General features: G+C 40.1%; 1 protein-coding gene across 1 annotated transcript in view; it reads right to left on the bottom strand.

Moving 5' to 3' along the window:
* The window catches only part of LOC122152385 (alpha-protein kinase 2-like), a 36676-nt gene that overhangs the window by 11448 nt on the left and 7618 nt on the right, over positions 1-17610 (bottom strand). Inside the window, 6 exon segments of the mRNA XM_042804930.1 lie at positions 1413-1501; positions 1624-1898; positions 4030-4065; positions 4168-4295; positions 7583-7730; positions 10365-13224. Of these exon segments, the coding sequence (XP_042660864.1) occupies positions 1413-1501; positions 1624-1898; positions 4030-4065; positions 4168-4295; positions 7583-7730; positions 10365-13224 (3536 nt within the window).

The raw sequence follows: 17610 nt of genomic DNA, 5'->3' as shown, positions 1-17610 counted from the left end.
CACAGAATCCCTCTCTCTCTCCCCCTCCTGCCCTTTTATAAATGTCTAGCTGCCAGGCCACTGGCTATTATAGGGCAGGGCTTTCTCTATCGTTTCCTCAGCTTTCTTTTGCAGTCAAATGTGCACAGATAGGCTAAGGTTGTAGCTTTAAAGCTAACTCTGGAGAACACGGATGACTTTTCTCTTGCTCTATTTACCTTATAAAATGTTGCAAGGAATGTACCCTTTTTAATACAAGTTTGGTCTGACAAGGGCTGGCTAGAAGAAAGGAATCTAGCCTTAAAATTTTGAAATTAAAAAGCAAACCAAAAGCACATGCACGCCATCTCTAGAATAAAGCACCAGATCTGAACTTTCCATGTGCCTGTTATTTGCACCAGACTTCAGTTTTCAGAGGGTACATGCTCTCTCTCGTATCAAAACTAGAGGTTATATCCTGTGCCCAGAGAAATCTCTCAAACACAAATTTTACCAAGAGCAATATATTTCCAGAGAAGAAGCTGACTTGCACAAATATTTTCCCTAAAGATTTCACTGTCATCTCCATCACAATTTCTAATCCTGAAGAGACGGCTTTAAGGAATCATTCCACAGGCTGTGTTTTAAGCAGGTTTTTTTTCAGGGAATTAGTGCAGCTGAGCAGATCTTGTGTCATCTAAATGGAGATGGAGATTTAACCTGCTGTCAAGCATGCAGGTCTTACCCTTGAAGGAAGGAAGATGGAATTTCAAGCATCCATTGCAAATTCAACTCTACACAGTAGCCTGACACTGGAACAGCAAATCCTTTGAAAAAGATCTATTACCAAATCCTCAAGGTGCCACCTCCCAGCCCCAGAGGCAGAGGTGAATCTTTGCTGAGCTATTGGTCTGATGTACACTAACTTGGGAAATTGAAAACTTTGAAATTAAATAGATCAGTCTTTGGGAAAAACTACAATCAGAGTTGAGCTTTCTGGCTTAAGACTCTATACATAGAAAGCCTGACTGAAGAGTGATTTCATGCCAGCTTCAGAATGATCATGATTTCTCAGAAGATTTAATTTTTAATGGAAAGTTGGAAGGCCAGACTTATCCCCTACTGCTGTAACTAGATGATACTAGTAGTATCACCTGCTGGTGTTACTTCACTAACACGGATAATTTCCTCTAAATTTGTATAAAAATCATGCCTTTTGCCTGCTATTTACTGTCTTTACTCATTGTCCTTTTCTAATGGGAACAGAATCTTTCTCACCACCTTGATACTCAGTATTATTTAGGTAATGACTCCAGCTGTAACACTGTTCTCAGATTTCCTCTTTCTTCTTTAGTAATTACTCCAAGCAGTCAGTGGGGAGCTGTGGCACATGACAATATATATACACATACATGTATATGTATATAAATATATTTATATGTATATATACTCACTCTGGTACTTCCCCAAAGTCTTCCAAGGTTTCAGCTTCAGCTGCATATATCTTCGCATACTCTCTTGCAGTATTTTGGACGTAGCATTCCTATATTACAACAGATATGCCTATGGAATATTACTCAAAACATTTACCAGATCATCTGTTTGAATATTTGCAAGACAGTTTTTCCCTACGGTTCTTGCTTACAAAGGACAGGGGAAGCTTACCTGCAGTGCTAGTTTGTAGTTCTTTTGAACTAGATCGTCCTTACTCTTGGTCCCGTATGTGATAGCATTGTGCACTTTGAGAACACAGGCGTGGCCAGGACCGAACACCGGCACGAGGCCTTGCATCACTTTACTTCGGAAGGCTTTCCGGTGCATGCCTTCACCAAAGTGAAACTCTTCTGTAGCTATTATTCCATGCAGGTTCCCACCAAAATAGCTGTCACTGATGAAATCTTCTCTGAACATGAGCTGCATGAATTCAATTTCTTCCACACCTGAAATACAATGCCACTTTGTTCTGCACAACATCCTGCAGTCACAGGGAAAGGGATGGACATGGGAGCGCAAATGCATCTCTCTATAGAATATTAAAGAAAATGGAAACAGAACACATGGCCTAACTTGTCTTAATATGGGTTTGGGACCCTGCTCCTCTAAATCTAACTTGTTGCCTCTACCATCTAAAGCCAGCACAGAGAAAGATGGCAGTTCAGGTTTACAAGAAAACAGAGCGTAGCAAACAAAAAATAAAGATCACAAAAGCTGTTTTTAAAACTATTAGAGGAGTTGTAAACTGGAGCTTCAAATGAATGTGAAGTAAGTCAAGCTGACTGAGAACTAGAGGCATTGAGGGAATACAGAGATCCTGCCAACTCTGCTTTTTTGGGAAGACAGAGATGGTAATAAAGCCAATTGCAGCAGCGTATGCAGATATGAATTTAAAAGTAGAACACAGTTCTGTGCCCAGTGTGTTCAGAGCACGTTCTTCTGAAGCTAGTCTGACTTTTCTGAAAAGCCAGAAGTTGCTGGTACAACCAGAGCTTGTTTTAGCTTTCAGCTTGGAATGATTTCAGGGAAAGATTCTGCCAACGTATTCGTAGAGGCACTCAGCTGAAAGAGGTCTCAGTCCTTATCCAATATGACCATTATGGAAACATGCCTTTCCTAGTACCAGCCACATTCACTACATCAGCTCCAGTGCTGCAGACTGGCAGGTTAAAGTGTTTCTTTTCAATCTGGCAAGCACCAGCTTAAAAACAGGTTCATGAACAAAGGTAGAAGAAAATAACCAGATTTTAATTTCATAAGTGGTTTTGAATAAGAAGCACATTTCTATAAATGACCATGTCAGTCTCAATCAAAAAGTAAATACATAAATTTTAGAGATCTTTGTATTCAGGAGAAAATGGTACAATAATATTTCTCTTATCCCCACACCTATGGATTTTGAAGGTACCAGTAGCATAAGAATGTACACTTAAGTTTGTTACAGCTGAAATCAAGCAGGATTATGGATTTCACCCTTTTAAATGATCACCGGAATACAAATAGAAAAAAAATATATAAGGGCAATAAAGAAGTGGTTATGGTTAAGCACTGAGAAACTAAAAAATTCTAAGTGCACTTCAAGTCTCTCTAATCCTAACATTTCAAGGAACATCAGTGAAAAAGATAAATAGGAGAACAAAAGGTGTACAGTAGGGAGCAATGAAGGCCTCTGAGCTCCCCTTTGTAGTTATGGGTGGTTTAGATTCTGTCCACTACTGCGTCTCTTTGAAGCACAGAGGAAACAGTGCACATATAAAGCTAGAATAAGAAGGCTCCTTAACACCACCTAAAATTCTCTGTTGACCAAAAGTTATGCAGTGCTGTTACATGAAAAGTCCTGTCTTTACTTTAACAAGGAACTAAATGTTTAATTTTATTCTTCTAGAAAGAGAAAGAAAACTCAATTGGCCAAATGAAGTGCTCTATTAGTACAGTGTCCAGAAATTATAAACCGATTTGCAACACACTGTCTATCTTTAGCTGCAGCCCTGCAAAACATACGCCGAGTGTGATTAAACACAAGTTAACATATGGGGAAAGCATTCCAAATCTTCATGCCTGTCTTTCTCTTGGAGTAGTTACATAGCAGGTGACTTGCAAAGACCATGTGTTCAAACACCGCTGGCGAGTTTTTCTGCCAAAAGAGCTTTCAGTACTGTGTGTGTGTCTGCGTCTCGGTATGACGCGACACAATGCTATTTCACTGTTTACTGGGTGTGAAGTGCTAGTGCATCAAGCTAACGAGAAGCTACACAGTCACGTTCAGACCAACAGTTTGTCACAGTGGGCACTCCATCACCCTGCACAAACCATTCCATCCTACATGAGGGTATTTCACCTACAAAACTCCCGTGAGCTAAAGTGAATTTGATCTTTGATGGTATAGCAAAGGTGAGTGTAAAAAGGGAAAGACAGCTAGCAAAACCACAATACTGATTCAGTGGCATTAATGGATAGTTTCCCATGGGATAACTGTCAAAATGTCTCAGTCTGGTTAAATTTTTCCATCCTTTGTTCTATTTGGAAATCAGAATGAACAAACATTTGAGCACACATTCAAGAGGACTGTGTACTTACCTTCACAATTCTGAAAACTTGAGAGATGTTCCAATACTACAAGGAGACAAAGAAACAGATTCTGTAGTTAAAAAAAAAAAAAAAAAAGGAAACTGCCATTGTCATTATTATTAATCAAAATTATAAATTGAGTTTTACCTTCAGAAGTCAGATTAAACTCAGCAGTCACCTTTCCATACATATTATTCAAGCAGCAGTAATACATTCCCTGGTCTTTGTTACTGGCTTTAGCTATTGCCAAAGAGACGGGAGAGTCATCCTGGGCACTGGAAAAGAATATGTTAATTTTCCACATTAATATTTTAAAAAGATCTCTCCCGATCATCCCATATCTCTCTCCTCCTGTCCCTGGAATTTCTGTCCCTCAATGCAAAGACTGATTCAAATATGATGCAAGCTGACAAATTTTATTTCACCCCACTTAAAAGCATTCAGCCTATGTGTTTCACAAAAGTATCTTAATCAAACCCCAAAACAATTACATCACACCAAAAGGCATTCTAATATTCCTGTCAATATCATGGTCAAATATATGGAGCATGAACATATGAAAGCCCAAAATGTTGTATGCTGTTCCTCAGTACTGACTCCTGACTCAGCTTTCTCTGTTCCTTTGCTTTCTTCAAGCTAGATAATTGCTCTCTGATGTCTGTGTACGCAGTTTCACAAATGGATCAAAGGTAGATGCTACTAACAGGGGTGCAATGCCATGTGAATGCTACAGTACTTGCAGACCCACGCTGGCTATAGAAGCAATAAAACCACACAGTGCTATGTCTGAGTGAAAAGTCCTCTCAGACTATGAAGGTTTTCACATGTACCACAGCGGATGTCCACGGAAGTATTTATCAGCAAACCAGATAATCTATGCAGGGATTATGGAGGCCTGGCTACTGTGTTTTAAAGCTGTTGTGAAGTGAATTAGTGAAGGTGTACACAGTTTTGTTGCCAACGTGAAGTTTCATGATATTTTGGCACACTGGGGAACTAATTTTATCCAACAACAGTTTTTAAATTGAATTACCTGGCATATATTAATATTACTAACAGCATGTATTTTTCAATACACGTTTCCGAGTGTTGACAGGTAATAAAAATTCAAAGATTTATTGTCTAATTTCCTGTAATCACCTCCTATTGAAAGTAAAATCTAAAATGTACCAAACAGTCCAGATTATGTATTTCTGTAGGTGAGGTGTATTTCCAAAAGAAGAAACAGTGCTCAGGTACACACAAAACAATTAATTAGATTTTGATTGTGAGAGAAGGGAGATTTCCACTGAACTCTACTGAACATTTTTGAAATAAAATTTGTAAATAGGAATCTCTCTTACTGTAAATCTCTGTTATATATTTCACTTTCTTTCCAAAATTTAAAAATATATTTATCCTATGAAGTTAAAATTCAGATATTTTGTTATCATGTATTATACTTGTTATTACTGTAAAAACTGATAAATTTGGTATCTCTGCACTATTTGTTAAAACACTGCAAAATTATTTAGCAGATAATGACATGTATTAATATTACAGTGGATACTGCAATACAATAATCAAAATCCATATAGTTAAAACAACAAGAATCAGAATGACACGGGAAGTTTAACTAACTCATGCAACTTTTTCATTCCACTTAATAAAACATCTGAGAAGATGCCTTCCTACAAAACTTTTTTATTTTAGCAGAATTGTGCATTCTGATGGAAACATCTTTTCTTATTTTTTTTTGCTTTAGGTAGAGTTCATTTTGTATTTTTGAAACATTATAAACAGATTTAAAAAGTTATATGAGAAGAATGTCATTACTGCTACAGAAGAAAATAACTCATTTAATGAAAATGAAGTTTTAAGAAAAGCTGGAAAAGATCCTGGTAAAGGCCTTAAGAAGCTTTTATTTCCACCCTTCTCATTGCACTGCCTCCAGTCACTCAGTCAGGTTAATTGGCTGGGCTGAAGGGAGAGATCATTCTTCCTTAAATACAACTCCCATTGTTTAATCCAATCAGCTTCAAGTTCCATTTGATACTGAATATGAAGTTCAAAGTGGAATCATGGACTCACAGACTGGTTTGGGCTGGGAGGGACCTTAAAGCCCCCCCAGTGGCACCCCCTGCCCTGGGCAGGGCCCCCTTCCCCCAGCCCAGGGGGCTCCCAGCCCCGTCCAACCTGGCCTTGAACCCTTCCAGGGAGGGGGCACCCACAGCTGCTCTGGGCACCCTGGGCTGGGTTTGGGGGGGGCGGGGGGCTGAACAACAGGTGACGAAGTGACCCCAACCCCCACCCCCTGCCCCTTGTGCTGCTGGGGGGAGGACGTAGAGAAACTGGGAGCAAAGCGGAGCCTGGAAAGAAGGGAGGGGTAAGGAGAAGGTGTTTTTAAGATGTGGTGATTCTTCTCACTGTCCTACCCTGTCTGTTAAGTGTTGTTGTTAGTATTTGAATTAAACTGACATTTTTTTTCCTTCCCCTAAGGAGTCTGTCTTTTGCCTGTGCCCATAACAGATGAGTCATCCTGCCCTGTCCTTGTCTCGACTCTGGAGCCTCTTGCTTTATTTTCTCCTTCTCATTCCTTCGAAGGAAGGTGTGAGTGAGCAGCTGTGTAGTTCTCAGTTGCCCTCTGGGCTCAGACCATGAACTATTGCAGTCTCACCACACTCATCATAAAACATTTCTTCCTTATGTCCATTCTAAACCTGCCTTCTTTCAGTTTAAAACCATTGCCTCTTGTCCTGTCACTACAGGTCCTGGCAAAAGACTCTCTCCATCTGTCTTATAAGCACCCTTTAAATACTGAAAGGCCACAAGAAGATCTCCCTGGAGACGTTTCTTCTCCAGGCTGAACCGCCTCAACGCCCTCAGTCTTTCTTCAGTGGAGAGGTGTTCCAGGCCTTGGATTGTTCTCATGGCCTCCTCTGGACCTGCTCTAATAGGTCCGTGTCTTTCTTGTACTGGGGACCCCAGAACTGGACACAGTAATCCAGCTGGGATCTCCCAAGAGCAAAGTAGAGGACGAGAATCATCTCTCTTGACCTGCTAATGCAGATTGTCTTTCTTGGCTGCAAGTCCACATTGCCAGCTCACGTCCAATTTTGCATCCACCAGTATCCCAAGCCCTTCTCTGCAGGGCTGCCCTCAATCCATTCATCCCCCAGTCTGTATTGATATTGTGGAATAATCAGGTCAAGCTCTACACTGCATGTTAGTTGTTTTAGCAATTCACTTCCACCACACAAAGACAGACAGCTTCCCACATATTAACCGAGCGTGTTTATGTTGTTTGGCTGGGTGCTGAGGTTCAAACTTCATTTGATCTTTTACGGTACTTGAAAGTTGGATGAGACTGGTTATGAACAGGCTGAAAGGAATTACTGGTGATGGAATGCAAACTGTGACCAATATTATGCACTGTGTGAAGATATGCTTCTTAATTACCCTGTTTAAACTTATTTTTTGCACCGATCATACTAATCCTCTTAACAGGTACAAGAGTGAATTGCTGGCATATTTTCCCCAAAGCTATTCAGAAACTACCAGTCCTTCAGAAACATTCACTCACCTTCTCTGCAGTCGAGCTAATAACTTGGAATCTTTAGTCCATGTAATGGTGGAGTCACCATGAATGTTACCAAATTGACAGCATAGTTTAATATTTCCAGAGCAGTCAGGGAACAACTCTGCTTGGACTTTCTTCAGCAGCTTGGGAGCTTGAAACAGAAAAGCCACAGTTCAGGATTAGAAGATAATTATATTGTTTTGGTATTTTAAAGGAATCCCAGAATGATTTGCAGATATTAAGAATATTAATATGACAACACTGGTAAATAATCATGATTTCTTCTGATGCAGAAAACAAGGCTTTAAAATACAGAGGTTTCAAAAGACTGATTTCAGTGCCCCACACAGTCAATGGAAACATTTTCAGTGCAGACATTTTGAATTTATGGAATAGGACCCAAGGGAAGTTCTAGCCTGAAAAGGCGTCGACATAAAATAATTTAATCAAAACACATTCTCTCTGACTAAAGGACCAGCTGGTTTTACCAGTAAAAAAAAAAACAAAACACCACAAAGGTAGAGCATACCATATAGTTACACTATGAGAATTCATATTAACTGAATACTTGTAACTAGTAGATTTTTTTAACTGATTACAGCCTTTGAGAGAAAAGACTTTAAGTCCCAGGAGATGCTCAGTCTCCAAGGTGTTCTTGGAACATACCTAACACACACTGCCAGGATGAGACTCTTTGCAAGATGCAGCGGTGGCACCAGTTCCTTTAAAACACAGCTGGAGGTAAGAACCCACACTTAGTGGTTAGATATTTGCATTTGGTAGTATCAGTGGCCGTTGCTTCCCTCTTCAGTTTCAAAGGATTCTTTTGCTGCCTCTAAAGAAAGTCCCTACCTTTCCAGCCATAAGGCATGGTTCTTTTGCTAAACATTGATCATCACACAGGACAAACCCAGGAATCACTCAGGTTACAGAAAGAGAGCGCTCTGCCCAGTCTGGGGAAGGCCCTGATAATCTGGTCCTCTGCTAAGACTTGTTTATTGGCTCACAGAACATTGCAGAACCTTTGTACATGGGCATGGCATGAGCGGGGGCGTGGGGGGTACTTGGAAAGAAAGGGACACATACACAGGGAAAGGTATCAACACATACGCAGGGAAAGGTTTTGGGATCATGAGATATCCCTGTGCCCAAGTGAGACATCCCCAATAGATGTAAGGGCTGTAAAATGCAAGATGTTATGTTTCTGACTGTGTTAATTCTGAGCTGCTGCACTCTGAATGAGCTGGTGTGACACATCTCCCTCGGGGATCCCATTCCTGCAGTCTTAACTTTCCCCATCTAATGCTGTAGGAATGCTGGATCCAACTCGGTCAGGCACCTGGAATTCACTGCTATGTTTAACTTGCAGTCACTTAAGTCCTTAGGCCTAAGAATCTTGCTGAATCAGGGCTAAAATGACACAGAGAGTATGTGACAGAACTGTAAATAGACCTAACGGCTCCAGATTACCTGCCCTAACCACAAAGTCGTCCCTCCTGCAACTGAAAATGATACAAAAGAGAACACTGAGAATATAGCAGACCAACCATACCAACCTCCCCATAATGCTGGGCAAAGGTCCACACAATTCTCTAAAGTACTGACATAGATTCATTTCAGTCTAGACTGAAGCAGATCAGAAGCAGGTTAAGAAAAGTCAGTCTTAGCTGATGCAAACCTGTAAAACATTTTTCAAGCATAGTCTCAGGTACATGGGAAAAGATCAGGCATTTCTCAGTAATTGCAATTTGCTTGCTCTGCTTTGAAGGAATGTGCCTCTCTCCTCCCACACATTTGGTTCTCTGGCAAAGGACACACCTTCCAACAGAGAAAAGTTTGGGGTTTTTTACAATGTGACTGGAAAAATACAAGTCTCACCAGACCACACTGGAATTAGAATCTCTGAAGAGCTTCACAGTTGTGTAGCTTACCCATAGTCACTATTCAGTCTTGCTCTGATCTGTGAAATCATTTTATGATGTGAACATGAAATGTAATGTCAAAACATAAAAATAAGACCTTGGTCCTTGCAAAGTATCCATAGAAACCACAAATACCTCACCTGTCTAGCTGCTACACTATTGCTACTCCTGTCTGCGTTTTGTTTTCCCTGTTAGCAACCTCCTAGACACTCTGAGGAGCAACCTGAATCTCATTTCAATTATATGTTTTCTATGTCAGTTTAATATTGCTAATTTCATCAGTGTCATTTATGACCAACAGTGGTGAAAAGGAATGCAGAACCAGCCATCAATCACCAGACAGGACTGCAAAACATTATGTTTATCAGTGGCACCCTACCACTAACAGTATTACTTTGCTCGTAATAAAACCATTTGGCAACCAAGAGAGGGTAGTTGCATTTGGGAGCCACAGTGTGGAAGAATACCTGGGAACACAGCCCTGACAGAACATAACATGCAAGCACTGGGCTTGCAGTTGCTATACTGTGTGTAGTTTTGTGGTACCATTATGCTCTACATCCCTGAAAAGTTACTTGAAGAGACAAATGAAGTAGTAACTATTTCAAATGGGTTAAAAAATTCATAAATTTAATATATTTTCCAGCTAGGAAAAGGATGTTAGGGAGGTTCAGCTCTGTGGCACGGGCCCAGCACTAGTTACTAAGTTCACAGAACTGGAAATTAAAATCAGTGAGGGCAGGACACCTTTAGCTAACATGATTTAGAGTAAAGGAGGCTTGCAGTGTATTTAACAAATTTTAATTTCATGTTGTAGCTGAAACGATGGGAAAGGACAGAAATGAAAATCAGTTTTCTCTTACCTTTGCTATCCTTTTTCAAAATTAGTTTCCTTTGCTCTTTTCTATCTTCTTTATGAATCATGCCTGCCTCGCTCTTCACAGACTTTTTAACACAACTAGGATCCTTGCTGACATTTCCTCTCTCCTCTAGTCGGGGTTTTTTTGACAGTGTTGCTGGCAGTAATTTATTCTTAGCTCCAGCACCTACATGCCCACTCTTTGCTGTGTCTTGTTTACATTTGATGGGCTTGGGCTCAGGCTCAGCAACAGTTGGTGATGTCTTGTAGGATTTTGAGCCTTCTTGACTTCTTAGCTTTTCTGCATTGACTGGGAATGGATCACATGTGGTCAAGGCCAAGGAGAATGGCTGAGGTCTGCTGCAGGGTGGTTGCTTTTGAAGATACTGGCTGTTGCCTGAATCAGCTGGTGGCAAATTAACTAGACCACTTACTACACTCTCTGATGTTCTAACTTCTTCATCTTTATCACACTCAGTAGACTTAACTGAATTAGCAACCTCAGTTAGCTTGCTGGAAGAGATCAAGTCAGGACAGGACTGCTTAGTGCTAACACTCATAAACTGTCTCTGAGCCATGGAGCTAATTAAAGTGTGCAAAGGAGACTTCATTTCATCTTCATCTGGGTTACATTCAATAACTCTTTGAATCTCTTGTTTATTTGCACACAAAACTGCTTCCTCCTTGTTTTCTTCAGGTACCCTATGGAACCGATCCCGCAATGCTTTGCAGAAAGTCTCTAGTGTACTCAAACTTTCATCTACTTTGACTGCAGTTTGTGTGGATTCAGTTTTAACATGACTTCCTGTGCCAGGACACTCCATTGCTGAGATACTGGTACAAAGGCCCTCTGACCGGCTTACCGGTGTGAAGAATGGCAACGTTTCTTTTACAGTCAATTGCTGGATATCTAACTGGTTACTGATATCTCTATAATCCTCATTTGCTATGCTGTGGCACTCATTTTGAGCCTTTCTAAGTAGCACGGTACCAGATGCATCTGTGCAATTTTTTGATGAATCTGGTTTTAAATCTTCACCAGACTTGAAGGTGCTGTTAACAAGAAATACATGTTGTTCTGATGTATTCTGAGGGGAAACTGCAGTCTGAGTCTCTGAAACATGACTAACTCCTGAGTCACAGGAAGTTTCAGCCCTTTGTTCATCACCTATGCAAATCTCTCTCCGTTCTCCTGTTCTACATGGTTCATCTCTGGGCAGTTCCACACAAAAATCTCTTAAAAATGGATCCCCAGAAGAGAGATTGAATGCCACTTCTTGTTTTTCTATTTCTGGCAGTTGGTCTCTATTTTGGGGGAGATTCTTACACATGATGGTTTTGGGAGTCTTAGTTAAATTTGGCAACTGCATTACATTACTGTATTTCTGTGCATTGGAAATAGATTGAAAATCTTGACAGTCATTATTTTTTGAAATATGGTAACTGTCAGAATTAGTGTAATTTTGTGCGCTCAATTCTGAGCGATTTCCTCTTTCTTGTAGATTATCTTCAGAACTTTTATGTATGGTGTTAACAGAAGACTGTTCTTCATGTGTAAACTGACTGGTATTTTCACTGGGGAAAATGTCTTTCTCTTCAGGGAAACAAGCCAGTTCTTTTCTTGCTGGATAACAGTGTCTAGATTTATGCCCTTTACCAGTTACAGACTCATTTATCAGACATATGTTGTGCTCACTATGAAGTAATTGCCCAATTGTCCCATGTGACTTATCTGACATGTAAGCTGGATTTTCTTTGTCACATGCTAAATTACCACTCTGAGCATTTATTAATCTTTGAGAAGAATTTGCATCACATGTTTGGGAAGCATTAGTAATGGTAAGCTTTCCTTCCCAAACAACAGTCATTTGAATAGATCCATTACTGTCAGTTATTGTTTGATTTGACTTCTGCTCCAAGCACTCCCCTGTATTTAAGATTATACTATTTGCTGAAACACAAGGGGATGGTGCTTCTGTTTTATTTCCAGTGCTAGAATCTAGACATACACCATCTGTTTCTACCACCTGTGCAAGACAAATGTTTCCTATGGTTGCACTGTTACATGCTTCATCTGTTTTAAGTAGGATATTAGAAACACTGCAGTCTTCTTTCTCCGTTCTTTGTCCACTAGTTGGTAGTGTAATAGGTTCCTGCTCTTTTATCACATTTATTGGCAAAAGATGATCAGAGCAGGTCTCCTGTACAAAGTTCAGTTCTGTGACTTTGATATCTGTCGGCCTAATTTCTAAACTTGTTATCCCCCGGTTTTCAAATGGGATTTGATAGTCTGAGTCATCTTCATGAAGAAGTTTCCATAGCTTGTCATGCACTGCAGATATACCAGCATCTCCTTTGCACCCCGGTTCTCCAGATTCCAGGACTGACTTGGGATTAGCTTCGAACAGACATTCATCACATGATAGACTGCAGAGAACATCTGTGTCATTGCTGTTGTGTGAGTCAAAACTATACCTTTGCTCTCCCTCCCCTGGCTCATCACATAACTTTGCAGAAGAGAGAACAGCACATAAACATTCTTGTTTATCAGGAACAGAGTTCGTATCCCATAAAGCAAAAGGTGAAACATCACTCTTTGCTTTGATGTCATTGCTAATAACTTGCTCACAGAAGACTTGTTGGTGACAACTTTCTCTCTTATCACAAGGAGCATGGTGTTGAGAATAGGCCTGTAAGTTTGCATTTTTTGCTTGTAATGTCTTTTCAGTACAGAGCATTTCTGAAGCTGGATGGATGGTTCCTGCACTCTCACAAGTCATGACGATGTCTTCCTTTTCTATTTCAGGCTCCATACATAGTCTCTCACAATTCTGGGTAAAGAATTCAAGATTAGCACCTTGATTCTACAAAAAAGAAAAAAAGAGAAATGTAATTAAGAATTAGAATTGCTCCTTGACACAGGCCTGAACTAGAGTCCTGGCTTGAAATGTACCTAAATTTTTAAAATTTTCTTTATTTTTAATATTTGTCAACAGTCAAGTTTCTGACTTGTAGCTATCAACCTAATGGACTGAAACCAAACTCCTGGGTCTTAACAGGCTTGATCCCTGGTGAGTTTCAGATCAGGATCCAAATGCTGAAAAATATAAAATTTAATCAAGATGAAGATCAATGACTGATATAGTCCAGCTAGATAAAAACAGATAAAATAAACCAAACCAAAGTGATATAAAATAATCATATCTATGCCTTTTGCTAACAGTCGGAGTGTCCCACCATACTACCCAGACTAGTTCTTTGTGAGCTTGCCTTGCCCTTTGCTTCCATCATGGACACCGGTGTCTTAAGTTTCACAGAGATGCCTTCTTAATATGTATCAGTCTTGAAAAGTTCAGAGAATGAACCCCAAGTCTGCCGTGCTTCAGAATAAGACTCCTACCAAGAAATGAACTTCTCTGGGTCAGTTTTAAGCCGCCTTTGAAATTTGTCTTGGGTCTTCTCTGACCCCTTGAGGTGACGAGTCCTGCTTCAAAAGAGTGCCAGAGATCATTCCAGATCTTGCTTCTGTCCAGATGGTAACGAATTGCTCAATATAAGGCACGTTCAGTCCACTAGCAATGAAATATGCATTGCAACCTTAGGGGTACCTCTGGGAAAGCAGGAGCAGGAAATAAAAATTCATATTCCTCCTGCATCTCCTTTATTCTTCTGTATCAAAACATTCCAAATTGTCACTTTATGTAGAAATAATCCATTCCTTGATTAAACTAAGCCAAACTGAACTTACTTTTAATAAGGTGTGCACTCCTTGCATAAGAGAACAATTGGCTGATGCTTGGGCTTGCATGGGATAACAAAAATGCTGCCATCTGCCTGGCATACAAAATTTGTTAAACTGTTCACCATTCCTCTCAGAACTGAGCCTTCACTCTTAAATTCTTGTTCTGGAGTCCCTGCCATGCTTTTGTTCTCCAGGATTTTCTCTAGTTCTCTGCAGTTCTAAATTAATTCCATGGAGGCAGTGAGCATTTCACCCATAGCAAATCACAGTTGGAGAAGCCTACAACTTTTTACTAGACAAAAATACATTGTTTCCTAAACGACTTGTGCTTTATGCTTTTGGTTACCATTCATTTGCCAGAACAATCTGTAAAAGTAGAGAGCAATTTAGCAGTCAACCTTTGAAAAAAAAAAAATTACTTTCAAAGTCATTAACGGAATATAACAACATGGACCTCAGGAATTATTTTGTACATTTGACCATGTATCTTTCTAGTGGTTGTCTCAAGCTTTGCACCTACTCCCAGTAAAAATAAAGAAATGTTAAACAACATCAGACTGAGTTTAAAAAACACCAATATTTATAGACATTTTAAACTTTTTAGCTTTTATCCAGCCACAAACTCAACTTCATAACTGTTTTGGGTTGTTTTTTTTCCTCATGAGTCCCAGTTCCATCCATAGTTATTTGTTAACTTGTAGTGATGTGCTGGACAGCTGAAACTACCAACTGTGACACATAATGGGTGAGTCCTCTGGGTTATAGCAGAGCTGTAAATGTGTAATGACTGCTGGCAGACACAATTCAGGGAAACGATTCTAAAAAGCAGCAAGTGTTGTTATTTAGCGAAGGGTATGTAATGAAGGATTTCCCATGAGTTGTTGTGTGCTCGGGTAGAGGCAGGGGCCGCTCGGACACTAGGTTCTTAGTTTCCATAAGTTCATGGTAAAAGCATTACCGGCTGTAGTAAATATTGCTTTCCTTTGCTGCAAAAGCCACCCACTTCAGCTGCAACTTTCATCCCTTCTGTTTCTCCATTCAGCTTGAGTAGGATGTGGAGCTGACTACATGCTGTGGACAACGGGGAAGGAAGAGATATAGAAAATTTTTGTCAATGATTTTAACTGCTGTTCCCACCCCAAGCACCACGCAGTTGCCACCACACTGTCTTCAGAACTCCTCGGCCAGTGCATACTTACCTAGAAACCCTGAGCCTAGGAGCCTCAGCTCCACAACCACAGTCCCCTCTGACTCCCGAGGCCTTGGTCTCCTGCTCAAGTCTACTCTGCAGAAGATGCCAGTCTCTATCTAGGTCTTTGAGTTTAGACACACACCTTCTCTCAAGTCAAGGGGGGATATGAGCCTAGATGTGCCTCTACAGTCAGTTCCACTTCTCTTCCCACTCAGTTCTCAGCATTTGGTCTGAGCCTAGTGCTCCTTCTGCCACTTCCACTATGCCCTCAAACCTCTGGAAAGCAGAGTTTAGTTTTCTATTCCTTACAGCCACAGCAGCCTCAAAATCACAGCTTTTACTAAAACCTGTGGAATTTGTGCTAAGTATGTTAGACATAGGATCAGTCAGTCCCTACCTGCTATTGGTATGAAACTGAAAATGGCGCTCTCATGCTCACTGGAAAGGGGGCTGATTATTTCAAGAACCCTTTTATCTATCTAATCTGTGTCCATGTTGGCATCTGTCTGCCTCAAGCATTTATAGACATGCAGCACTGTAGAGTCTAGACGCACATTTGGGTGGCTGGAAAATCAATACAGTGACAAGAGAGGGCTTGTGATGGAGTGCCTTGCCTTGCATTTTACAAAAGTAGGTCTGAAAGCAGAATGCAATTTTAAGCCTCGCAGTGGCACATTTATTAATTTTTTAATTGATATTTAACAGGGATATGTGCTCCTAGGGTATGTGACAATCAGCTCCATGTTACTTTTGTTTGAAAGCACTTCTATCCAAATCCTTTAAATATGTTTTAGGAAACCTTGCTGGCTTTAACTTTGGTATTTTCTTAGATTAGATTTATTTCAGCTAACAGAGTCCTAGAACTATTCATCTTGATTTGGTCTTTTGTTCCCTGTTCTCACAGAAGATTTCTAGGGTTTAATGCCATACATTTTAACAATTGCTCCAATTATTGGACAGTCTGCTCAGCTCCAGGGGTGACAAAAGAATGGTAAGAAACCAGATAATTTAATTATATGAATGCATTAGAACAACCAATTTTAATTTGTGTGTGTGTAACAAACTGCCTGGTGCATGGTGACAGAAAGATGAAATCACAGTTCTGTATTCAACTCATACATGAAATATACAGTCCATGTACTTTCATTATAAAACCATCGTTACTGTGAATAAAGTAGGGATAAGCAGGTAAGTCAGTTACATAATAGCTATGTAAAAGGAAAATGGAAGCAGCCACTTCAAAACCAAAGCCTTCTATTTAATCTTGTAAAACCAGTGTAAGGAGGACCCTTCCTTGTTTTTTTTGTTTTTTGTTTTTTGTTTTTTTTTTCTCTGCTAACAAGACTCATTGTGTTCCAAAGTCTGACAGGAACAATTAAATAGAAAGGACCATAGGGAGTAAGTGAGCACTTTTGTCACCTCTGAGTTATGGAAGGAAATAAGGGATAATATGGAGAAAAGAAGAAGAAATTTAAAAGGATTCTACTCCTTCATGGCAATCTGGTATCAGGTCATTTTCATCTGACAGTCTCTGTGCATATCTAGAAGACACAGATGACCAAACTAATGACCTACAGACCTGCAAAATGTTTTACAGGTGAAGTGAGCTACCCCCAAAATGTTTCAAGTCACCCCTTTAAATGTTTTAAGTCACCAGGAACCAATGAACAGCACCCAATCTGTGGCCTCAAATGTTATGGTAAAACCGATCTGTCCTTTCAGCCCAGGGTGTGCTGGTTCATTTTCAGATCTGGGGAAATTCTTCTACTCAATCCACTGTATCACCCAACTTAGTGGCCAACCTGTTATATTTTTTACTCTTTCTTTTAATTGTTTTACTGCCATACTATGCTTGTAGAGTGCTAAGTAACTATGCAAGCTATGCATAAGTTTAAAACAGGACTAGATCAAAAATACAATTTTCTGAGCACAAAGCTCTGGCTGTGAAAGCCACTGGCTCTCTTGTGTCAGTGAAGAGAGATCCATTTGTTTTCTAGTTGCCTTGCACGCTACCTCTTGTTTTGGTGCTTGCACTCAGTATCTCACATTCACTCTTGGTTTTAGGAGTTGTACTGGATCCCATTTTGGCGGGAATGACAGCTTCTGTGCAGTTAAGAGATCCTTTCTGGATCTGACTGGCTCTTAAGCTTGGCAGGCTGTGTGCTGTTCAGTGACTGGCTTTAAATAACACTGAATTAACAAGCAATAGCAAATACTTGGGGAGCATTCTAAGAAACACTGTATAGATTGGCTGTGCTTCAACATATATAACTGCATCAACAGGATGCAACCCTACCGGTACTCTGGTTACAGACT

Source organism: Tyto alba, unplaced genomic scaffold (genome assembly GCF_018691265.1).
Source record: "Tyto alba isolate M040663 unplaced genomic scaffold, T.alba_DEE_v4.0 Super-Scaffold_42, whole genome shotgun sequence".
NCBI classification, from domain to species: Eukaryota; Metazoa; Chordata; class Aves; order Strigiformes; family Tytonidae; genus Tyto; species Tyto alba.
The sequence above is the reverse complement of the archived record's forward strand: the minus strand, read 5'-3'. Positions and strand labels throughout refer to the sequence as shown.